The sequence below is a fragment of the Pteronotus mesoamericanus genome, unplaced genomic scaffold (assembly GCF_021234165.1).
Source record: "Pteronotus mesoamericanus isolate MK-2021 breed Mesoamerican mustached bat unplaced genomic scaffold, CSHL_Meso_final contig_311, whole genome shotgun sequence".
In the NCBI taxonomy this organism is placed as follows: Eukaryota; Metazoa; Chordata; class Mammalia; order Chiroptera; family Mormoopidae; genus Pteronotus; species Pteronotus mesoamericanus.
The window spans coordinates 2,470,029-2,492,465 of NW_026555132.1; the positions used below are offsets into that span (position 1 = coordinate 2,470,029).

General features: G+C 38.6%; 1 protein-coding gene across 1 annotated transcript in view; it reads right to left on the bottom strand.

Moving 5' to 3' along the window:
• The window catches only part of RMND5A (required for meiotic nuclear division 5 homolog A), a 68,968-nt gene that overhangs the window by 37,997 nt on the left and 8,534 nt on the right, over window positions 1-22,437 (bottom strand). The window contains exon 2 of the mRNA XM_054575574.1: window positions 14,383-14,525. Within this exon, the coding sequence (XP_054431549.1) occupies window positions 14,383-14,525 (143 nt within the window). The remainder of the gene's footprint in view (window positions 1-14,382; window positions 14,526-22,437) is intronic.

Below are 22,437 nucleotides of genomic sequence, written 5' to 3' on the forward strand. Positions count from 1 at the left end.
CAAGATGGATCCAAAAAGGACCACACCTAGACACATCATAATTAAAATGCCAAAGGTTAAAAAAGATAAAAAGAGAATCTTAAAAGCAACGAGAAAAGCAGAGAGCTACCTGCAAAGGAGTCCCAGGAAGACTCTCAGCTAATTTCTCAAAAGAAAATTTTGCAGGCTAGAAGGAACTGGCAAGAAGTATTCAAAGTGATGAAAAGCAAGGACCTGAAACCTAAATTACTCTATCTAGCAAAGCTATCATTTAGAATTGAAGGGCAGATAAGGTAGTCCCCAGACAAGGTAAAACTAAAGGAGTTTATCATCACCAAATCATATTATATGAAATACTAAAGGGAATTATATAAGAAAAAGAAGATCAAAACAATAAACATTAGAATGGCAGAAGATTCACAACTATCAATAAGTGAATCCAAACAATAAAGTAAGCAAACAAGCAAAATAGGAACACAATCATAGATATGGAGATCATTTGGAGGGTTATCAGTTGGGAGGGGGAAAACAGGGGAAAAGGTGCAGGGATTAAAAAGCACAAATTGGTAGGTAAAAATCAGACAGAGGGATGTTAAGAACAGCATAGGAAATGGAGTAGTCTTACCTGCATTATCCATGGACATGAACTAAGAAGGGGGATTGCTGGAGGGAATGGGGGTACTGAGCAAAGGGGAAAAACTGGGACAACTGTAATAGCATAATCAATAAAATATATTTTTTAAAAACAAAAGAAATCCATGCCTCTATGGTCAATAACCTGTGACAAAGGAAGCAAGAATATACCATAGGGTAAAGACAATCACTTCAATAAACGGTGTTGGGTAAACTAAACAGACATATGTCAGAAAAAGAAAAAAAACCCTACTTAACTTTCTTATGCTATATACAAGAATAAACTCAAGCTGGATTAAAAAGACAGCATGGATGGACCCGAACAGCATTATGCTAAGTGAAATAAGCTAGTCAGAAAAAGACAAGTAACAAAAGATTTCAGTAATATGTGGAATCTAATCAACAGGCAAAATATTGACAGACTCATAGATAGAGAGCCAGCTGACAATTGTATTGGTTGGAGGCTGGGTCAGGAAGGGTGGAGAAATTGAGGGGAAAAGAAAAGAGAGAGAGAGAGAGAGAGAAACTCATGGACATGGACAACAGTATGGTAATTGCAGAGGGTGTGGCATGGGGGGGTGGAGAGAGGTGAAGGAGGATATAGGGGGATAAATGGTGACGGAAGGAGGCTCGACTTTGGGTGGTGAACACACAATATAGTGATAGATGATGTGCAGAACTGTGCACCTGAAACCTGTATAATCTGTTAACTAGTGTCACCTCAATAAATTCAATAAAAAGGAAAATAATGGGTTAAAGACTTAAATGTGAGACCTGAAACCATAAAACTCTTAGGAGAAAACATAGAAAGTCTCTGTCATTGCTCTTAGTAATTTTTTTTTGGATATGTCCCCTTGAACATGAGAAACAAAAGAAAAAATAAATGGGACGACACCAAAATAAAAGATTTTGCACAGTAAAGGAAATCATCAACCCACTAAATTACCCACTAAAAAAATTACCCACTAAATGGGTATCTGCCAGTGATATATCTGATAAGGGGTTAAGGTCTGAAATATATAAGGAACTCACATAACTTAACACCCCCCACCAGAAAAAAAAGGGCTGAGGACCCGAGTAGACATTTCTCCAAAGAGGACATACAAATAGCCAACAGATATGAAAATATGCTCAACATCACTAATCATCAGAGAAATACAAATTAAAACAATGAGATGTCACCTCATACCTCTCAGAATGGCTATCATCAATAAATAAAACAAGTGTTCACAAGATTGTAGAGAAAAGGGAACCCATTTGTATTGTTGATGGGATTGCAAACTGGTGCAGCCACTATGAAAAAGAGTATGGGGTTCCACAAAAAATCAAAAATAGAACTAGCATATGACCCAGCAATTCCACTTCTGGATATTTATCCAAAGAAATCCAAAACACTAATTGGAAAAATTTATGCACCCCTATGTTTATTGCATTACTTATAACAGTCAAGATATGGAAAACACCTACGTGTTCATCGATAGACAATTGGATAAAGAAAATGTAGGACATAAATGCAATAGAACATTATTCAGCCAAAAAGGAATGAAATCTGGCCATTTGCAACAACACAAATGGACCTCGAGGGTATTATGCTAAATGAAAATAAGCCAGATAGAGAAAGATAAAATACCATATGATTTCCCCTTTATGTGGAATCTAAAAAACAAAGTAAATGAACACACAAAATGGAAATAAACTCATCTATACAGAGAAGTTGATGGTTGCCACATGGGAAGAGGGGTTGGCAGTCTGGTTGAAAAGGTGAGGGGATTAAGAAGCACAAATCAGCAGATATAAAATAGTCACAGGGATGTAAAATACAGCATAGGGAACATAGCCAATGTTGTAGTAACTATGTATATATAGTGTTGGGCGAGTGTTAGAATTATTGAGATGATCACTTTGTAAGTTAATGACATGTCCAGTCACTATATTGTACACTGAAACTAATGTAACTGTATGTCAACACTAATTGAAAAATGAAAAAATAAAGTGGAAAAAATTAAAAATAAAATAAAAACGTCTAGGATACAATGAAAAATTATTTTGCATACATACGAAGAAACAGGAAAATCTAAACTTGCATGGAAAAGGGTGTTCAACAGACAACAATGCTGAGATGATACAGATGCCGGAAACATCAAAGCCTGTAGGGCAGTTATTTACATTTTGAAAGAAAAAGGCAGTCTTTTTGTTTGCAAAGATAATATTCTTGAAAGTAGCTAGAGAAAAGTGATGCATTCCTTACAAGAGAACTGTGATTCAAACGACCAGATTTTTCAAAAGAAACCATGGAGACCAGAACGAAGTGACACAACATTTTTTAAGCACTGAGAGCAAAAAACTGTCATCCCAGAATCTTGCATCAAACAAAAATATACTTTGGGGATGATTCTCAGATGAAGGCAAGTTGAAGCTGCCGCTGTCAAAGAATTGCTAAAGTAAGTTCTTCGGACAGGAGGGAAATGATGTCAGAGGGCAATCTGTAACATCAAGAGTGAAGGAAGAACAACTCTACCTTGTGATCTGAAAGTCTTCCCTGCCCTATTTTACTCCCACCCCCTTTACCTTCACAGGCAGACCTTAAGGTATCCCTAACAGATCTCTTGCATTTCTTTTTTTTTTTTTAAGGCACATCAACTTAATTAGACAAGATCATTTAGATTAACTGAAATTACAATCCAAACAACACAGGATTACTTTATAGTACATACAGGAACACATAGAAGGCAGTCTGCAGTAGAAACTGCAAACCTCCCACTATTTACACCACCAAAATGCAGGAGAGATCTCTTCTCCAAAATTAAGTACATTTTTCTTTAAAGAGCTATCTAGCCTATTCTTAGATGTCAAGTCAATAGCCTGAAACTAAATACATACATTAAAATTTGACAAAAAACAAAAAAAGCAAAATTACTGTCAGTTCTAATTTTTATTCATTTTCTTTTCATAGACATCTTTCTTGGCCTAGTACATATTTAACTTAAAGAATGGAAATAATACGGAGTAACTAGAAGCTAAAGCAATAGCTTTTATGCACATACTAAATAGACTACCCCTAGCTCTGAAGAAAGAGCATGAATCAAGTTCTCTAATTTCATATCTGCTCCTCCAGATTCTGCCTGTTGAGATGATTTCATAATAGTCCATCAATACCTTGAAGCAAATTATTTTATCTTAATGCTATCTATGACAACTAGAACACTGGAAGTGGAGAGAGTGCTTTGTTTCTCTTCTAAAATAGACACCTAGAAGGGTGACTGATGTCACACATATTCTCATATTTTAATCCCCCAGAGAAAAAGGGTCATTCAAATGAATGAAGATGACAGATCTTATCACAAATTCAGGAATCTGCCAATAACTCCCTAAATGTCTAAGTACATCCTATAAACAAGAATCACTGAGATTAATTAAGAGTCTTCACCCATCTATCAACCTCACTCAATCAACATACAATGTTCAGATTTCTACTTGTTCATTTAATGATTATTCTCCAAACCCATCAACTCCCAATAAATATATCAGGTGTCTGTTCTACAGCAAAGAAATAAAACAACTATGCTCAGCTCAGAGCGCAGACCAAGTTAAAATAGACAATTTTATTTAGCAGTACGCATTAAGTCAGAATTTTAATAACTACCACCAGGGTTTTAACCATTCAGATCAAACAGAAGAATTTCTTCAAATCTTTCCTTTACATACCAAAAGGAAACTTTGATCATCTAGGAAACTTTAAAATATAAGAGTCTAATATTTCAAAAATTTTAAAGTTTTACAATGATGCTTTTCTTGTAACTTTATTTCCATGTACCTTTATATACCACTGTCACTACTATACAGGTAAGAAAAATCATACACCCTTAACACTCAGGATAGCTCTACTACATTTAAATAATATTAACTTACTTGTTAGTCTTGGAAAATAAAGCTAAAATGTAAATAAGCAATGCATTCAATGAAAATTTCTGAACTCCCGTCTACCATTCTGATTTTCTAATTTAAACCACTGAGGTAGATAAGTAAACTTTTCTCATAGGTTATTTTCTGTTCACCTACAGTAGATATTAAAGCTAAAATTATTAAAAAAAAAAAAAAAGGAAGAGGTGAGGAAACGGAATAGTGGCAGAACTCCTTTCGTTATAACTGCACATTCTTACTATTGGATCAGAGCTAAGATCAGTGGCAGCTTCTGTTGCTAGGCGACCAACCTAGTTTGCAAGGCTGCCCAGAAAATCAGCAGCACTGCAAACCAACCAAGTGGCTAATGAAGAGAAATATCTATTATTAATACTTCTGTTTTGCTATACTTTTTCCTTTTGAAAAAAGAAGAAAAGCCCTGCACCAAAAGGTTGAGGGTTCAATCCCTAGTCAGTGTGTATGGGTGGCAATGGATCAATGTTTCTCCCTCACATCGATGTTTCTTTCTCTAAAATCACTAAGCGTATCCTTGGGTGAGGATTTAAAAAGGAAGGGAAAGAGGGAAGAAAGGAAGGAAGGGAGGGAGGACCTGGAAAGATGTTTTTAAATATGAAGGCAGGATTCAATCAAAAACAAAACACACAAAAGAGATGGAAGAAGGAGCAAGACAGAAGAACATCCTACCCTCATCTCAAAACTGAAAACTGTGAGTGTAGCCCTCTTCCACACTGTATAAGGGGAAGACTCATTAGTTAAAACACCTTGTCTTCCTATTTAATATCTGCTTGACCCACAACAAAAGGACTACGTAAACCTCAAAAAAAAAGCAAAGCACACATTCAAGGGTGTGTCTGCCTTGGGAAGAGAAATCTAAGACTCAATAATTCATAAGTCATCTCATGTGTTTTTAGCATCATTCACATTCTGGATGTATTAAGTTTTAAAATCTGGAAGCTGAGGCACAGGAGTATTAAGTTTATGAAACCGAAATCTAAACAGACCATCCTGTCACTTTTACCATAACATGAACACACTTACAAACTGGTTAGAACTTAGGCTTTCTATGTTCACCATCCAAAACCAATCCATTTCTGAAATACATTTTATAAAATTATTGAGCAAAGTTTAACAGTACATGATAAAATGCAGAATTTGTTTTAATTCCTAAGTGCCAATTCTTTAATGCTGTTAATTTTTTTTTTTTACCTCCCCCATCTACTTTTGAAGAAAAATTGTTGGGCTATTGTTGCACCTACCAGGAATCAATTTCCCTTCTAAGCATCCGGTTAATCTGTTTTAAGATTTAGAGGTATACTGCAAAAAAAAGAGAATAAAATAATTTGTATTCTAGCTCCACTCAGTCTGAAATAATATCAAGGAATCCCCTCAAGGAATTCCACTTAAGAAAAGCTCCTCAAAGTCTGCATCCTGGCTCTTCCATTTGCTTTCCAGTTCTACGATCTCAGGCAGGTTACCTAATCAAAGACTTAGTTTTCACCTCTCTGCCTGTTGGCAATAATCCCTACCTTACAAAGTGTTGGTAAAGACTAAATTAAACAATGTACACAAAACTCTACCAGGACCTATCCTACAGTAAGCCTACCTGGCTGGTGTGGCTCAGTGGACTGCGTCCCCGTCTGTGAACCAAAGGTACACCGGTTCAATTCCCAGTCAGGGTACATGCCTGGGGTGCGGGCCAGGTCCCCAATAGGCGGTGCGCAAGGGGCAACCACACATTGATGTTTCTCTCCCACTCTTTCTCCCTCCCTTCCCCTCTGTCTAAAAATAAATAAATAAAAATCTAAAAAAAAAAAAAATGCAGTAGCTGAATCTGAGTGGCATGTCTTGCCATCAAATCTTCCATTCTACATTTAAAAGAATCTTCATTTCAGAAAACATAAATCACTTGAATACAATTACAAACTCGACTAGCTGACATAGCTTAATACCTGTAAGATCCTTTTCCCCTCTCAACCCAACCTGACTTGGATACTAATCCAAGCAAGGTATTTCATTTTGTAACCTCAGGCAAAAATGGGTCGGTACTCCACATCCAGGAGATCTAATGTAAGATCTGATTGTAAAGGTCCAGGCTTTCCTCTGAGAACTATACTATAATTCAACAAATACTTACTATTATCAACTAAATAATGTTTCATTCTGCTCATAGTTGAAATATAGTATGAATATAGGCCCATAGCTTAAGAGCTAACTATGTAATGTGACAAACAGCAGAGAAAGCAGAACTCCTTTCTCTTTTGAGAATGCTCTTGAGACTGCAGGGGCAAAACTAATATTGTTTCATAGGCACTGAAGCCCAATACAAGCAAAGAGACCCAAAGAGCATCCAGCTGCCTGTGGGAGTCAGGACTCTTGGTTCCTACAAACAGAAATCTCCTTTGCTCAAACAAGCAGGATTTAAAGAAAGGCCCAGGTAACCTGGGTCTCTCAGATTCTTTCGAGGGTTACTTATCACTCCTAGACTCACAGATTCCCAGCCCTTCTTCCTGTAAGAGCTCTAATAAGAAAGACACTAGTGAAGGACCTTGAGACACCCTCCCTGCAACAAATAACCGTGGCCAAACCTGGGTGAATCAAGCCAGGGTGAATCAAACCTGGGGGAATCAGGCCCATCCTCAGAGCATGCGCTATGGCCAAAGTGAACAGAGTACTTATAATATCACTGGTCCTATTCAAACCCCACAAAATACATCTTCCATCCTGACCACAAAACTATAAGATTTTCATAAACTACCTTGCAAAAATTTAGACATATTGTTTACTATATTTTCTTGGATTACCCACTAGTAATTCTGAGGAGGGGGAGTTAGTTTGATGTTTTATTTTTAGGGAAAATGTCCCTGGCTTTTTAATAATCACTGTTGTGTCTTTATAACTTTATTATTCTTTTTAAATAATTCTAAAAATTCCATCCAAAATATATATCAAATCATGTCTTTATTTCAGAACTCAGCAATTATTCTTTGTAAACAGAGTGAATTTTCTGTCTTTTTATTCCCTTTTTTCCAGCATTAACATCTCTCAACTACATAAGGATTTACCCATTACATTAATAACAGAACTTTAGAGCTAGTGCACATCCGACCTCACCCACAGTCAATCTAAAGTACTAGTTAAGGCTAATCTCAAGACATTATCACCCTGTGGAATCTTTTTTCTCCTCTCATACCCCAGTCATATCTACATAAAAGGCGGTTCCAAACTGCTCACCAGAAATATTTAAAAATATTCTATATTTCATTTTTTTTTTAGCATTACTCCATTTGTTTTTTTAGCATAGTCAGCATTTGCCTCACCAGTGTAGATACTCCATCTAGTGGCAGAAGATCAGTTAAAGCAATGTGGTTTAAAAAGTATTTTTAACCATTATTCTCCCCCTTACAATATTACCAGCCCTGCAATGGCCTGATTTCCTATTATAGCAGTGTTTAAGAACAGAATCTTGAGATCTTTTTCCACCTCTTGATTTATCACTTCCAAGTTGTACACCTGGGGTATGTCAGTATCTCTGAGTCTTAGTTTCCTCATATGCAAAATGGGAATAATGTACCTGCATGATGATATGTAAATAAATATACTGAGCATGGTTAAACACTCAATAAGTGATAGTCTCAAATGCTTTTATCATTCACTCCCCTTTCTCCTAAACTCCTTGGATCAAATCCATAGGCCCTCCATCATTTCCCTTCCCCCAACCTGATCTTGCTCTATTCCCAACAAGGTCAGCTACTCTAATCAAGTCCATGAGAGTTTCCAACAGGATTCAAGCATATTCTCACTTGTTCAGCACCTTTCCTGGCCCCACAGAAAACTACCACTCACTGTCCTCCTGCTCTAAATTTCACCCATTCTTCGAATTCAAATTTAAGTCACCTATTCCACAAACCTTATTCAATAGCACAATGTTCTTCCTTTTACTTTATTGTAAGCAGAGTCCATCCCATGCAAATGTATTTTATGTTACCTCAGAATTTTTTCCCATTTTTCTACATATACAAAAAGCACTCTTACATGACCATACTAGACCACAATCTTCTAAATAACAGGTACGATGTATTTGACTTTCAACAGTCCCACAACAAATTTTAAATACCTTAAAATCTTAGCATTATTTACACACACACACACACACACACACACACACACACACACACACAGCCCCGCCCCACTCCAATGCAGTGATCACTTCATTGACTTTTCCTCCTTCGGAAGTAAACTAAAAAGTCAAAAAATAAACAAAACACTGAATAAAATGCCCTAAATAGGAGAGAGTTCTAAATTTTCTTAAAATGGGGGAGAAAATTAAAAACAGACCACCACATTGTTTTTACAAAAAAAAAAAAAATTGCCATAGAATCCAATAGCTAATATTATGTATTTTAAATAGTGATCATAAAACTATGGTCATCTGAAAATAAACACATAAAAGCAGAAATCGCCCACATTTTATGTTTACAATAATTAAAAGACACAAAACACCTTTGCTAATACCACAAACTTGTTTTCTGCTTACATTTTCAGAGAACTGATAGCTAGAGGATTTTAACACTCTAGAAGCATTAAAACACTCAAAGGAACAAAAATCATTTAGTGTGCCAGAAATTTACTGCAATTCCTTACTCAGAATGCCAGCTCACAGGGGAGTCCCAATGTCTCTGACTGTCCTCCTGTGAGGATGGGAACAATGTCCACAATATGTGTTCACAGGATGCTGGACAGCATTCCAGTTATTACCCAAGTCGGTCTGCTGTAGTATTTAGAGGTTTGTGCCACACCCTGGCCTGTGTGGCTCAGCTGGTTGGAGCATCATCCTGTAACTGAAAGGTTGTGGGTTTGATCCTCTGTCCAGGAACATACACACAGGATGGATCTAATCGACATTTCTCTCCCACATCAATCTTTCTCTCTCTCTCCCTTCCTCTCTCCCTAAGAGCAATGGCGGGGGGGGGGGGGGGGCGGGGATGTCCTTGGGGGAGAATTTTTAAAAAATTAAAGGCTTGTGCCACAACTGGTTCAGATCCATCCTATTTGTTTACCACCAATCCCCATAGGCGTCTACCAAGCCTTTACAGCAGGTGGCCCTAGAAACTTGTACAAATTTACCTGTTCAAAATTTTAAAAGAAAACAACTTTAAAAGTCAATGGAGCCTCATATGACAACAGCCTACCCAGAATTCCTCACATATGTGAGAGGCTCGTGAACAATGTCTAGGCAGTTCTGGTGGAGTAACAGCTTCCTCTACAGCTAAGGCAAGTATATGCCAACAACATCAACAACAAAAAAAGTGGAACCGGCCCTGGCTTAGCACAGTTGGTTTGAGCTTTGTCCCAATACACCAAGGTTAAGGGTTTGAGTCCCCAGTCAACACATACAACAATCAACCAATGAATGCATAAATAAGTAGAACAAAAAACTGTTTCTCTCTCTCCCCCCTCCTCTCTCTCCAAAATGAATAAATAAAAATTTTTTAACATTGGGAGAGAATGCACTAAAAGATGTTTGAGAACTAGGCTGAAAGATCCAGGGTTTTTTCTGTGCCCTAGGACTACGACTCAACAAATACTTATCAGTATCAACGTAGGAACACAGTTTCATATGATGGATCAGAAGAATCTAGGTCACCTAGAATTTAAACTGCTTTCACAAGACATAAAATCACCAAAAAAATTACTTGGAAAAGTCCTTAATTCCCAAGTACATGAAAAAAAAAGTCTTCAAAAGAGAAATAGGTAAATTAAAATATGTAATTAGGAATATTCCCCTTAAACACATCCCACCCAAAAAGCCAGAATTTAGATTATTCAATATGTGTTCCCTCAGTATCCATTCGCAAACAGGTACTGCCATTAGTAGCATCAAATGGATTTAAATGCTCTGTCTCAAAGATTAGCCAAAAATATCTCACAACCCTTATGAATATTTCTAAAGACTTGCTAGATCACAGTAGATTCCTGGAAGTCTCAAACAGACTGCCTAAGGTCAGAGATTAACATCTGACATCGTCAGAGGCAGATCCAGAAAGAAAAAACAGTGCTCTCCTACCATGGAAGTTCACACCGCAAAGTCAGGAAATCAAGGCAGGTCAATTTAAGAAGCAGATGCAAAAAAGAAGAGTCTCACAAATAATGGGAAGGCAAAGAACCAACCCCTCGGTCAAAGGGAAAGGAGGAATCCCCAGAAACAGAACTAAATGAAAGACAGGCAAGTAAACTATCAGATACTGAGTTCCAAACAACGGTTCTAAGGAAGCTCAATGAGCTCAATGAGCTCAGGGAGAACTACAGAAAACTACAGGGAAACCACGAGGAACTTACTGCAAACTCTACCAGCATGAAAAAGGACACAGAAACTATCAATAAGAGACAAGAGGAAATGAAGGATACGATTTCTGAACTGAAGAACACAGTAGAAGGAATCAAAAGCAGGCTAGGTGAAGCTGAGGATCGAATCAGCGAGCTGGAGGACAAGACAGAAAAAGCTCCCAGAAAGAGCAAGAAAATGAAAAAAGACTCAGAAAGAATGAAGAGCCGTTGACGGGAATGCAGGACAACCTGAAACGTAATAATATCCGTATTAATAGGGATACTAGAAGGAGAAGAGGATGAGGAAGGGATAGAGAACCTGTTTGAAAAAGTGATGATGGAAAACGTCCCTCATCTGAGGAGAGAAAAAGTCACGCAAGTCCAGGAAGCACAGAGGGTCCCATTCAAGAGGAACCCAATGAGGCCCACTCCAAGACACATCATCATGAAAATGGCAAACATCAAAGACCAGCAGAGAACCCTAAAGGAAGCAAGGGATAAACAGGTAGTACCATATAAGGGAGCCCTGGTACGGCCAGCAGCTGACTTCTCAACAGAAACACTACATGCCAGAGGGAATGGCAAGAAATATTCCAGGTCCTGAAGAGCAAAGGCCTGCAACCAAGACTGCTCTACCCAGCAAGGCTCTCAATTAAAATGGAAGGCGAAGTAAGGAGTTTCCCAGACAAAAGGAGGCCGAAAGAATACACCTCCACCAAACCAGCACTGCAAGATATGCAAAGGGACTGCTTTAAGGAGATGAAGAAGAGGAGTCTATGAATATTCAGTTCCTTTCGCAGTCACCAATTCTTGGTATTACCAATATTTGTAAGACTTATTAATCTGATTGTGACAATCATGTGTTATTTTAATTGTTACTTTATTATTTGTTGAAACTAAACCTGTTTTGGTATATTTCTTGCCTATTGCTATTATTTTGAAAAAAGCTTTAAATGACTTTTTGCTATTCTTCATCCACTTTTTGATTACATGTTTGTAGAATTTTTGCCCCCCCCAAAAACCCAAAAACCATTAACCCTTTTTTAGATGTTGCAAATACTTTCCTAGTCTATTACTTGTCCTTTAACATTTTTTATATGTATATCACTGTATAGTCTTAAATGTTTAATACAGTCATATTGTCAATATTTTACTTTATAGCTTCTGGGTTTGAATATTTTACTTCGGGGTAAGGAAAATATTATTTTGCATTTTCTCCGAAAACTCTGGAGATTTTACATATTGATTTTTAATTCACCTGATTATTTTTTGTCTAACGTGTGAAGTAGGGATCTATGTCTGTTTTATTTCAAGTAATAGTGGTCCATGCACCTTATTTATTGAATAAGTCTTATTTTCCCCATTGTTTTGAAGTATCAATTGAATCATATATTACATTGTTAGATATATACATTTGTCTCTAGAATGTTCATTTTATTTCACTGATCTAGGTGATTATTTCTGTGCTGGTGTCACGTTGTTTTAACTGCTGAGAATTCATAATGGATTTAAATTTCTTAATATTCTATAATGGATTTTGACACTTAAAAGAATAAATAAAATCAATCTGCATTAAAAAAAAACAAAAAACTTCCTAGATCAGGTCAAAGGCATGCTTAGCATGTTACCAGCAGCCAGGGGGAGAAGAGTAAAAGAGGATCGTGATGATAATTATGATTGGACAACAGACTACGAAACGGGAAAACCAGTGATAGAATGCAAAGCTGGTGAATTATTTGCCCAAATGTTTCTGGTGGATCCTGATGGCCAGGAGTCCACACACTTGAAGTATGGTTGCTGAGACTGTCTCCACCTATTCCCAGAATTTGGGACTTCTCAGAGACTTTTTCTGACTGGCTTCAGCTCTTCTCACTGTCATGGCATCTTCCAGTCCTGCTGTCCCACCCTCTGTTATAACTGCAGGCAGCCTGGAGGTCAAGCAAATCCCTCCAGGAACCTTCTGGGGTTTGAACCATCAAAATCACTAGAACACCTTGGTCACTGTCAGCCACTGAAATCTGATGCTTCCAAAACACCATCAGTAGTTACTTCACCCTAGAGCAACTGAGGGTTTTTCTCACCCACAGTAATTAAAGATCATCTCTGAAGTGACTCACCACCATTCCAACATGTCCCTACGCTAGTATACAGCAATAATCACTTCAGGTAACAACTGAAGACTTGCAGTGTCATAGTCCCAAAAGGTCTGATGCCAAAGCCTCTTCCCAAGCTGGGTTCACGCCCTCAGAGTTACCAAACAGGCATCGCAACCTCAGAATTGTATTAGATGTTCACTGCCTTTCCAGCCTTTCCTGGCAAAGGCCACCACTGATCTGGAAATGGGGCTGCTACCACCACCACCAGTACTCTGGTCTCTTTTGCTGAATCGAAGCCCTTAGCACTATGGAAGTGATCAAAGCTCTCTGGAAGGTCACTAACACTTTTGTAAGCCACAGATACCCAAACAGTTCCCAGAGCCCCTGCCACTTAACTGTCCTGACACACCACACCTACCAATTAATGGCATCTTAGGAGCATATAGTTCTGACTTAGGCTGCCTCAAGTTCAGCCTTTTGACACTACTGTTCCATTGGATAGTTTCTAATAGGTTTACCCATGAGTTAGAGCCACTCTCTGGATTCCATGAGTTTCTATCTATATTACAGTTATTGTTCCTGTGTGTACAAACTAATCAACTGGTTAGGAGATGCCTTTGCTACAAAGAGCTCTCCCCAAAAGTTCTTCCTACTCTCCCTGGATTTTACAGTGTGTGAACAAAAGTGTCCAGAACCAGCCACAAATTCCCCAGTGGCTGAAGTGGTCATAATAATCATACCTTGGGCCACTTCTCTTAGGCCCTACCAGGGCTATGAACTTTAGCACTGGCCCAGTGCTAAAAATGACAACTGCTTCAAAACATCAAAAACGACAACTGCTTATAACATCAAAATTCAAGAGATGTAAGAAAAATCACCCAACACCAGTGACCAGCCTTGCTGGCTAGCAACAAACCCACCCACACAAAGCAACACTGGAGAAAAGCAACTAGCATGCATACAGGAAGACAACAGGAATTAAGATGATACACGGGAGACAAATGCAAGCATATTTATTTAATCATTCCATAACACAGAGTCACAGCCAGGAAAATTCAGGGAAGTGAGAAAAGGTACTTCTGTAAACAAACAAACTCCTTCATAGTAGGCTAAAATTTCTTTGGGAATTTACTCATCATGACACAAGAACTGTATTCATACAAGCAAGTGGATAAATAACAAGGCTGTAAAAAGAGAGGTTTTTTTTTGGTTAGTTTTTATTTTTGATTTTTAAATAACAGCAACAGAGAACTTGAAGAATAACATAGTTTAAAAAAAAAAAAAAAAAAAAAAGGCCCAGATCTGTAAAAGTTATTAAAAGTAGAAATGAAAGGAATAGCATAATTTGCAAAATCTAATGTTATTAAAGCATTGACAGGGGATGAGGGATGATGCTTAAAAACACCAAACACTTCCTTCAACACCATACCTTATCAATGGCTTTTCCAACCCGAGAAACACTGCTGTGGATGTCTTTGTGATCTGAGGCCAATTTTTGAACAGTATCCTTTATTCTTTTACAGCACTGTGTTAAAACAAGTGAAAGTGTCCCGGACAACTCAGCATCCTGGCCTATAAAAAAAAGAGAGAGAGAAAGATTGGTTATACAAAAGCAAGTCCAAAGATGGCACATTTCAAATAGGCCCTTTGGAACACTGAAAGATGGAAGGAAAGTGAAAAAAATCAATGTCTGCTTTGAAGCAGAGGGCCACATTCATGATATTATTTTTCAAGTGAAAATTAAGAAAGTTACCTTAATATTGTATTTTTTATTTGTGGAATAAATAAGAAAATATACCATGAAATAAACCACTTTCATAATTACTAAAATCAGCACAGGCTATAAATAATACTTTCCAAGGCATTTTTCAGAAAATGTGTCAATAAATAAACCACTTATTCAATCTGCTTACACTGTTCAAATCATTCTCAAACATTTTGCTTGTTACTAAATTCCCAAAAGAGACTATTTAGTCTAAATGTTTTACATAGTATATAAAAAAGCGGAAGAAAACAATAAACTTCTTTGGATATCATTATGTGCTAAGTGAGTTAACACAACAGGCCTGAGACCACTATCCTTAGAAAGGCCTGCTTGCAAGGCTGACCCTTGGCTGGCACCTGGGAACTTCGACTTCAGGAGGGTCCCCATCGCCCTAAATGAAAAGAATGGTTCACTGTGCCTAAATTGTTGATACAATGTGGTTTATGCTAAACTCCTGCTTTCACTGGGAGTCTGGAATTTTGGTACATGCCTGGCAGGGGGAGCCCATATGACCAGTTCCCAATAAAACATCCTGAATACATCTCTAATGAGTTTCCCTAGTAGAAAACACTTAATACAGGCTACGATTTGATGCTGGAGGAATTAAACGTGTATTATGTGACTCCAATAGAAGAGGACTCAGAAATTTCTCCTGGTTTCCTCCAGGTCTTACCCTATAAACCTTTGCCCTGAGCAGATTTTGCTGTATCCCCTTTGGTTGTAATAAATCTTAGCCATGAGTGTGACTACATGCTGAGTCCTGTTTGTTCTCCTAGTGATCAATTGACACAAAAGATGCCATCATGGGGACTTCTTGAATCACATGATCAATGAACCAAAATTTACTATAGTTTATATTCTCTTTCCCTGTGTTACCTCCTCAGGAAAGGAGAAGAGAAGGAAGGGAGGGAGGGAGGACAAATTCAGTTATTATTTGTCAATTACCTCAGCTATCTACATAGCTCCACTTGTTTTAAAAAAAAAAAAGGGGGCCTGGCTTCTAAAATCCTACTCAATATTATATAACAGTGGTTTCTTAAACTTTAATTAAACAACAACAACAAACCTTTAATTCATTTGCATCAGAATCACCTGGAGACCTAGTTAAAACAGAGTAGTTGGATCTCATTTCCATAGTTTCTTATTCAAGAGGTCTAAGATGGGGCCCAAGAATTTGAACAAGAACAAGCTCAAAAGTAGAGTAGCCCTACCATGTTCGTTCATCCCACAAATACTTACTGAGCACTCATTATGTGATAGGCACAGCAGTAAAACAAAACCACCAAAAATCCCTGCCCCAACACTTACCTTCTGGTAAACAAAATAAACAACACACAAAATAAGTCAATTATATAGTATGACAAAGGATTATACATGCCACTGGGCAGGGGGCAAGAAAGGAAACAGAGTAAAAGGGATGGGAGTCATTGTGGGTTAAGCAGCTGTAATCTTAAAGTGGGTGATCATGGCAGACCTCACTGAGAAAATGACATTGAGCAGAGACTTGAAAGAAGTGAGGAAATTTAGCTATCTGGTTATCTTAAAGGTGAAGGGGGGCAAAACATGCCATTCCCAAATATGCTTGTTTAGCATAAGAATTACTTTGAGAAAGAGCAGACAGAGGAGAAGCTCTGAAAACAGTGGAAGTTACACCCTTTTGTAAGGAAAATTTACATTTTTTTTTTTTTAATCTCCATTTGTAAGGGTGTACCAGGAAGAGAAAGAAGACTCTAAAAGACAAGACACTTTTATTGGCTTCCACTCAACATGGCAGAGTAGGTAAATGCTGTATTTACCTCCTCCCACAACCACACCAACATTACAAATGAACTACAGAACAGCAATCATTGAGAGCAGCCTAAAATCTAGCTAAACAGAAATCCTATAACTAAGGACATAAAGAAGAAACCATGTTAAGACTGGTTAAGGAGGGGAAGAGATGCCAAACTGGCTGGTCCAACACCCAAGTGTGGCAGTGAAAAATGTAGAAATATTTTGGCTAAAGAGGTCCCTCCCGAGGAGTAAGGGGTCCCAGCCCCACAATAGGCTCCCTAGCCCAGGGTTCCAGTGCCAGGAAGATAAGTCTCTATAACTTCTGGCTGTGAAAACCAGTGGAGATAGTGGCTGAGTGAGACGGAGGGCTTTTTGAGTTGTAGGCATTCCTCTCAAAGGGCCCATGACAAACTTAGAATCACTCACTCTGAGCTCCAATGCTGCAGCAGTAGCTCAAATGGCACCAGGGACAAACAGGGTGGAACTGAATTGTCTGACATAAGGACAAGAACTGGAGGGACAGCTTTCTCCCAAATAGAAATGCTGGCAGAGGCCACTGTTCCTTTGCTGAGCCCTAACCCGGCAGAGACAGCAGGCAGATGCCATTATCTGAGTTTCCATCAACCAGGCAAACGCTTTTCACCTTGCCATGGCGCTTTTCACCTTGCCATGGCGCTTTTCACCTTGCCATGGCGATTCCCAGAGACACTGCTCCACCCAGCTTATGGCCCACTCAAGCCACTTCCAGTGGCTTTTCCATACAGCCTATCATGGCTCATGCTGCAGATGTTCCCTAAAATCTCTCTGAGGATCTCAAACAAGCAGCATCTGGCCTTGGCATACTCTGTACCCATTACTGGGCAGCCCCAAGCAGCTGACCTTGGCCTGCACCTCTCAAAAGGCCCAGAACCAACATACCTGGTGGCTGGTGTCAAACCACGCCAGACTACCACCCAACCACACCCAAACAACACACTCAAAGGGCAGACTCAGCAGGCGTCAGAGGCTTGATAAAACAAATCCTGCTTCACAGGGTCAGCCCCTGCACAACAGCTATAGTCAGAGCCACTCAGCCTAAGGACTCAATTCCCTCACTGAGGTGCCAACAGCAGTCAAGACTCAACTATAACAGGAGTGCACACACAATCCACACAAGGGAAATTCCTGGAGCACCTGGGTCAGGTGATAGGGGAAGCTGTGCTACTGGGCACTACAAGGGCCACTCTTTCAAGACCAAGAGACAGCATCTTCACTTAATACAATAGCTAGAAACAAAAACAAGGAGGCAACCCAAATGAGGAGACAAAGAAACATGCCCCAAATGAGTGAACAAAACAAAACTGTGGAAAAAGAACTAAACAAAATGCAAACAAGCAATCTACCAGAGTTCAAAGCACTGGTTATAAAGATGCTCAATGATCTCAGTGAGGACTTCAACAATGGAAAGCATAAAAATGGAGATAGAAAACATAAAAAAGAACCACTCAGAAATGAAGAATACATTAAAGGGAATCAACAGATTAGATGAAACAAACGATGGAATCAGAGACTTGAAAGATCAGGTCATGCAATCATAACAGCAAAAAAAAAAAGAGAGAGGAAGAAGAAAAGAAGAAGGAGAAGAAGAATCTAAAACAATGAGGACAGTTTAAGGCAGGGGTCCCCAAACTCCGTGCTGTGGACCCGTACTGGTGCAGGCCTGTCAGGAACCGGACCACACGGCAGGAGGTGAGCTTGAATGTAATGTGCTTGAATCATCCTCAAACCATCCCACCACCACATAGTCTATGGAAAAATTGTCTTCCACGAAACTGGCCCCTGGTGCCAAAGAGGTTGGGGACCACTGATGTAAGGGCCTCTGAGACAACATCAAATGTACCAACATTCACATCACTGTGGTACCAGAAGGAGGAGAAACCCTGCAAGGAATTAAAAACCTATTTGAAGAAATAACAACAGGAAACTTCCCTAACCAGGTGAAGGAAATAGACAAACAAGCCCAAAAAGTACAGTGAGTCCCAAACAAGATGAAACCAAAGAAGCCCACTCCAAGACATATCATAATTAAAATGCCAAAGGTTAAAGACAAAGAGAGAATTTAGAAGGAGCAGGGAAAAAAGAAGCTGTTAGTTGTTTTCTGTTGAGAAATCATCTGACAGTCTTATGGGAGCTCCCTTGTATAAAACTAACTGCTTTTCCGTAAGACTGTCAGCTGATTTCTCAACAGGAACTTTGCAGGCCAGAAGGGATCAGCACAAAATGTTCAAAGTGATGAAAAGCAAGGACCAACAACCAAGGTTACTCCACCCAGCAAAACTATCATTTAGAACTGAAGGACAGAAAAAGAGCTTCACAGACAAGAAAAAGCTAAAGGAGTTCATCACCACCAAACTAGTATTATAACGAATGTTAAAAAGGACTTCTTTAACAAAAAATATTAAAGATCAAAAATATGAATTATAAAATGGCAATAACTACATATCTATCAATAATTACTTATAAGTATATGGATTAGATGCTCCAATAAAAAGAAATAGGATGGCCGAATAGATAATAAAACAAGCCCCTTACCATGCCCAGTTACCATGACAAGAACAGTTTCTCTAGCCCTAGCTGGTGTGGCTCAATGGACTGAGCGCGGACCTGTGAATCAAAGGGTCGCTGGTTCGATTCCCAATTTAGGGCACATGCCTGGGCTGCAGGCCAGGTCCCCAGTAGGGGGCGCACAAGATGCAACCACACGCTGATGTTTCTTTCCCTTTCTCCCTCCCTTCTCTTCTCTAAAAAACAAACAAAAAAAGTTTCAAAAAAGAAATCTAGAAGGCTGCAGGGACTGTGAAGTCAGAAACAGAAAATCTGACTCAATGACAACTAAAAGAAGTAAAAAGCAAACAGAAAATAATACCAATAAGGTATCCAATTCAACTGGGCAGGGGAGAGGGCTAAAATAGAAACTGCCCTTACCCCTAAGTCTGATTGTACAAAGTATGTATCAGGTGCTTGCAACTTCTAACAATATAATTTAGGCTAAGAGAGGACTTGGTGATGCAGGAAAATTTCAAAATCTAGAAGGTATTCTACTGATACTTTGGGCCCAAAGAATCTTAACTGCTTCAGAAGCTCTGACCATTTCTGGTCTTTTTAATCTAAACCTTCCCTAACCTCAATGGCTCCATCTCCTCTTGTAACCTCTCTGCCCATAAACTTACTCAGTCTTCTCAATTCCTAATGAATTCTTTTCTCTCCACCACTGCCCTGGCACTGAATCATACCTTAAAAAAAAAAAGAAAAAGAAAAAGATTTTATTTATTTATTTTTAGAGAGTAGGTAAGGGAGGGAGAAAGAGAGGGAGAGGAAACATCGATGTGCAAGAGAAACCTGGCCTGTAACCCAGGCATATGCCCTGACTGGGAATTGAACCAGAGACCTTTCAGTTTGCAGGTCGGCACTCAGTCCACTGAGCCACACCAGCCAGGCCTTAACCACACCTCTTAATTTCACGTACATATATGCTACCATTAGTCTCAACTAGATGTAAGTCCTAAGGGAAGACAAGCTGTAAACTTACTCTACAAGTAAACTTCCTGTAAACTGTATTCTCCAGTCTTATCATAGATGCCTTGCACATTTGCAGGCACTGGTAACTATCTGGACTGATGGTAAATAAAGCAAGGGAAAGAACAGTTAAAAAGAAAGCCATATTCAACAGATGGTGCTGGGATAACTAGAAGTCCGCAGGCAAAGAATCACAACATATATAAAAATTAACTCAAAATGGAATAGAGACTTAAATGGAAAAGCTAGAATCAAATTCTTAGAAGAAAGTGGGTGTATTCTTGACTTTGGATGACAAAGATATGATACCAAAAGCACAAGCACCCTAAGAAAAAATAATTAAATTGGACTTCATCAAAACTAAAAATTTCTGAGTTTCAAACACTACCAATGAAGTAAAAAGACAACCCACAGCATAGGAGAAAATACTTGCAAAATAAGGGCCTAATATCCAGGATACATAAATTACCCTTCAACTCAAAAGTAACAACACAAATAACAAAAAATGAACAAAGAATCTGAATTGACATTTTTTCCAAAGAAGTTGTACAAATAATCAATAAGCACAGAGAAAAGATGTTCCACATCATCAGTCAATAGGGAAATGCAAATCAAAACTACAATGAGAAACTACTTCAGACCCACTGGGATAACTATAATGAAAAAGATGGATGACAAGAAGAAGTGCTGGCAAGGATGTGGAGAATTTAAGAACCTCATACATTGCTGGTGGATTGTAAAATGACACAGCTGCTATAGAAACACTTTCACCGTTCCTCAGAAAGTAAAAAAGTGTTACCATACGACGCAGGAATTCCACTCCTAGGTACATACCCAAGATAACTGAAAACACATGTCCATACACAACCTTGTACATGAAGCATTATTCAAAACAGCCAAAAAGTGAAAACAATCTAAATGGCTAATGAATAAACAAAATGTGGCACATCCATACAATGGACTTTTATTCAACCATAAACAACAACAACAACACCACCACCACCACCACCACGCTCTGGCTGGTATGACTCAGTGAATTGAGCGCTGAACTGAGAAGCAAAAGGTGGCTGGTTCAATTCCCAGTCGGGGCACATGCCTGGGCTGCAGGCCAGGCCCCCAGTAGGGGAGGCATGAGAGGCAATCACACATTGATGTTTCTCTCCCTCTCTTTCTCCCTCCCTTCCCCTCTGTTTAAAAATAAATAAAATCTTTTTTTAAAAAAACAACAAAGCACTGATACTGGATACAATATAGATAAACCTTGAAAACATTATATTAAGTGAAGTAAGCCAAACACAAAAAGCCACATATTATGTGATTCTATATAGGAAATATTCATAACAGGCAAATCTACAAACAGAAGTAGATTTATGGTTGCCAGGGGCTGGGGTAGGGGGAATGGTAAGTGACTATTAATGAGTAAGTGCTTTCTTCTGGGAGTAATGAAAATGTTCTGGTGATGGCTGTGCACCTCTGAATACACTAAAAGCTGGTTAATTGTATACTTTAAAGGGTGAATTTTGCCCTGGTTGCTGTGGCTCAGTTGGTGGGGTGTCGTCCCACAAAGGGAATCAGTTCAATTCCTGGTCAGGGCACATGCCTGGGTTGAGGGTTTGGTTCCTGGTCGAGGACGGACAAGAGGTAATGGTTGGCAAAAGACCTGCGTTTCTCTCTCACACCGATGTTTCGCTCCCTCTCTTTCTGCCTTCCTTCCCCTCTCTCTGAAAATAAATGGATAAACTCTTTAAAAAATAAAATAAAAGGAAAGGGTGAATTTTATATGTGAACTGTATCTCAATTTTTTAAAAAAAAAACTTGAAAATGCAAGCCGTAACTCTTATCCATACAAACATTTTTGTTTCTACAGTCAATAGACAACAAAGTAAAGAACATATGAGAACAAAAAAGCAGAGACTAAACTGGAAGAGAGAGATTATTTGGAATTTACCAAATGAACTTCCATGCCTCAACCTTGAAATTCACAGATGTTTTCAAATCTTAACAACTTATATATCTGAATTTTGATGTTACTGTTACCTTTTCTTCCTTTACCATCTACAAGTCCTTATACTTTTATAATGACAGATACTAGTAGTATAAGGTCAAGTAATTAGCACTGAGAGCTCTCAGTATGCCCCAAGGAAAAATAATTCCTACAAATTATTTGGAAGCACAAGAAAAGTATAATGAAATAATCTGAAATGGAACCCTGGGAAAGCCCTGTTCAGAGAGAAAGAGGCCACTAATGCATTTTCAGTGGAAAGCAGCCAAAGGTAAAAATAGGTTTGAAAAATCACTGTAGTAACCAAACTGAGTGAAACCAAACTTCAGTCCTAAAGGGAGAGTTCTAAAGTTCTTTCAACTTCTCTATCTGAAAACAAAACCTGCTTC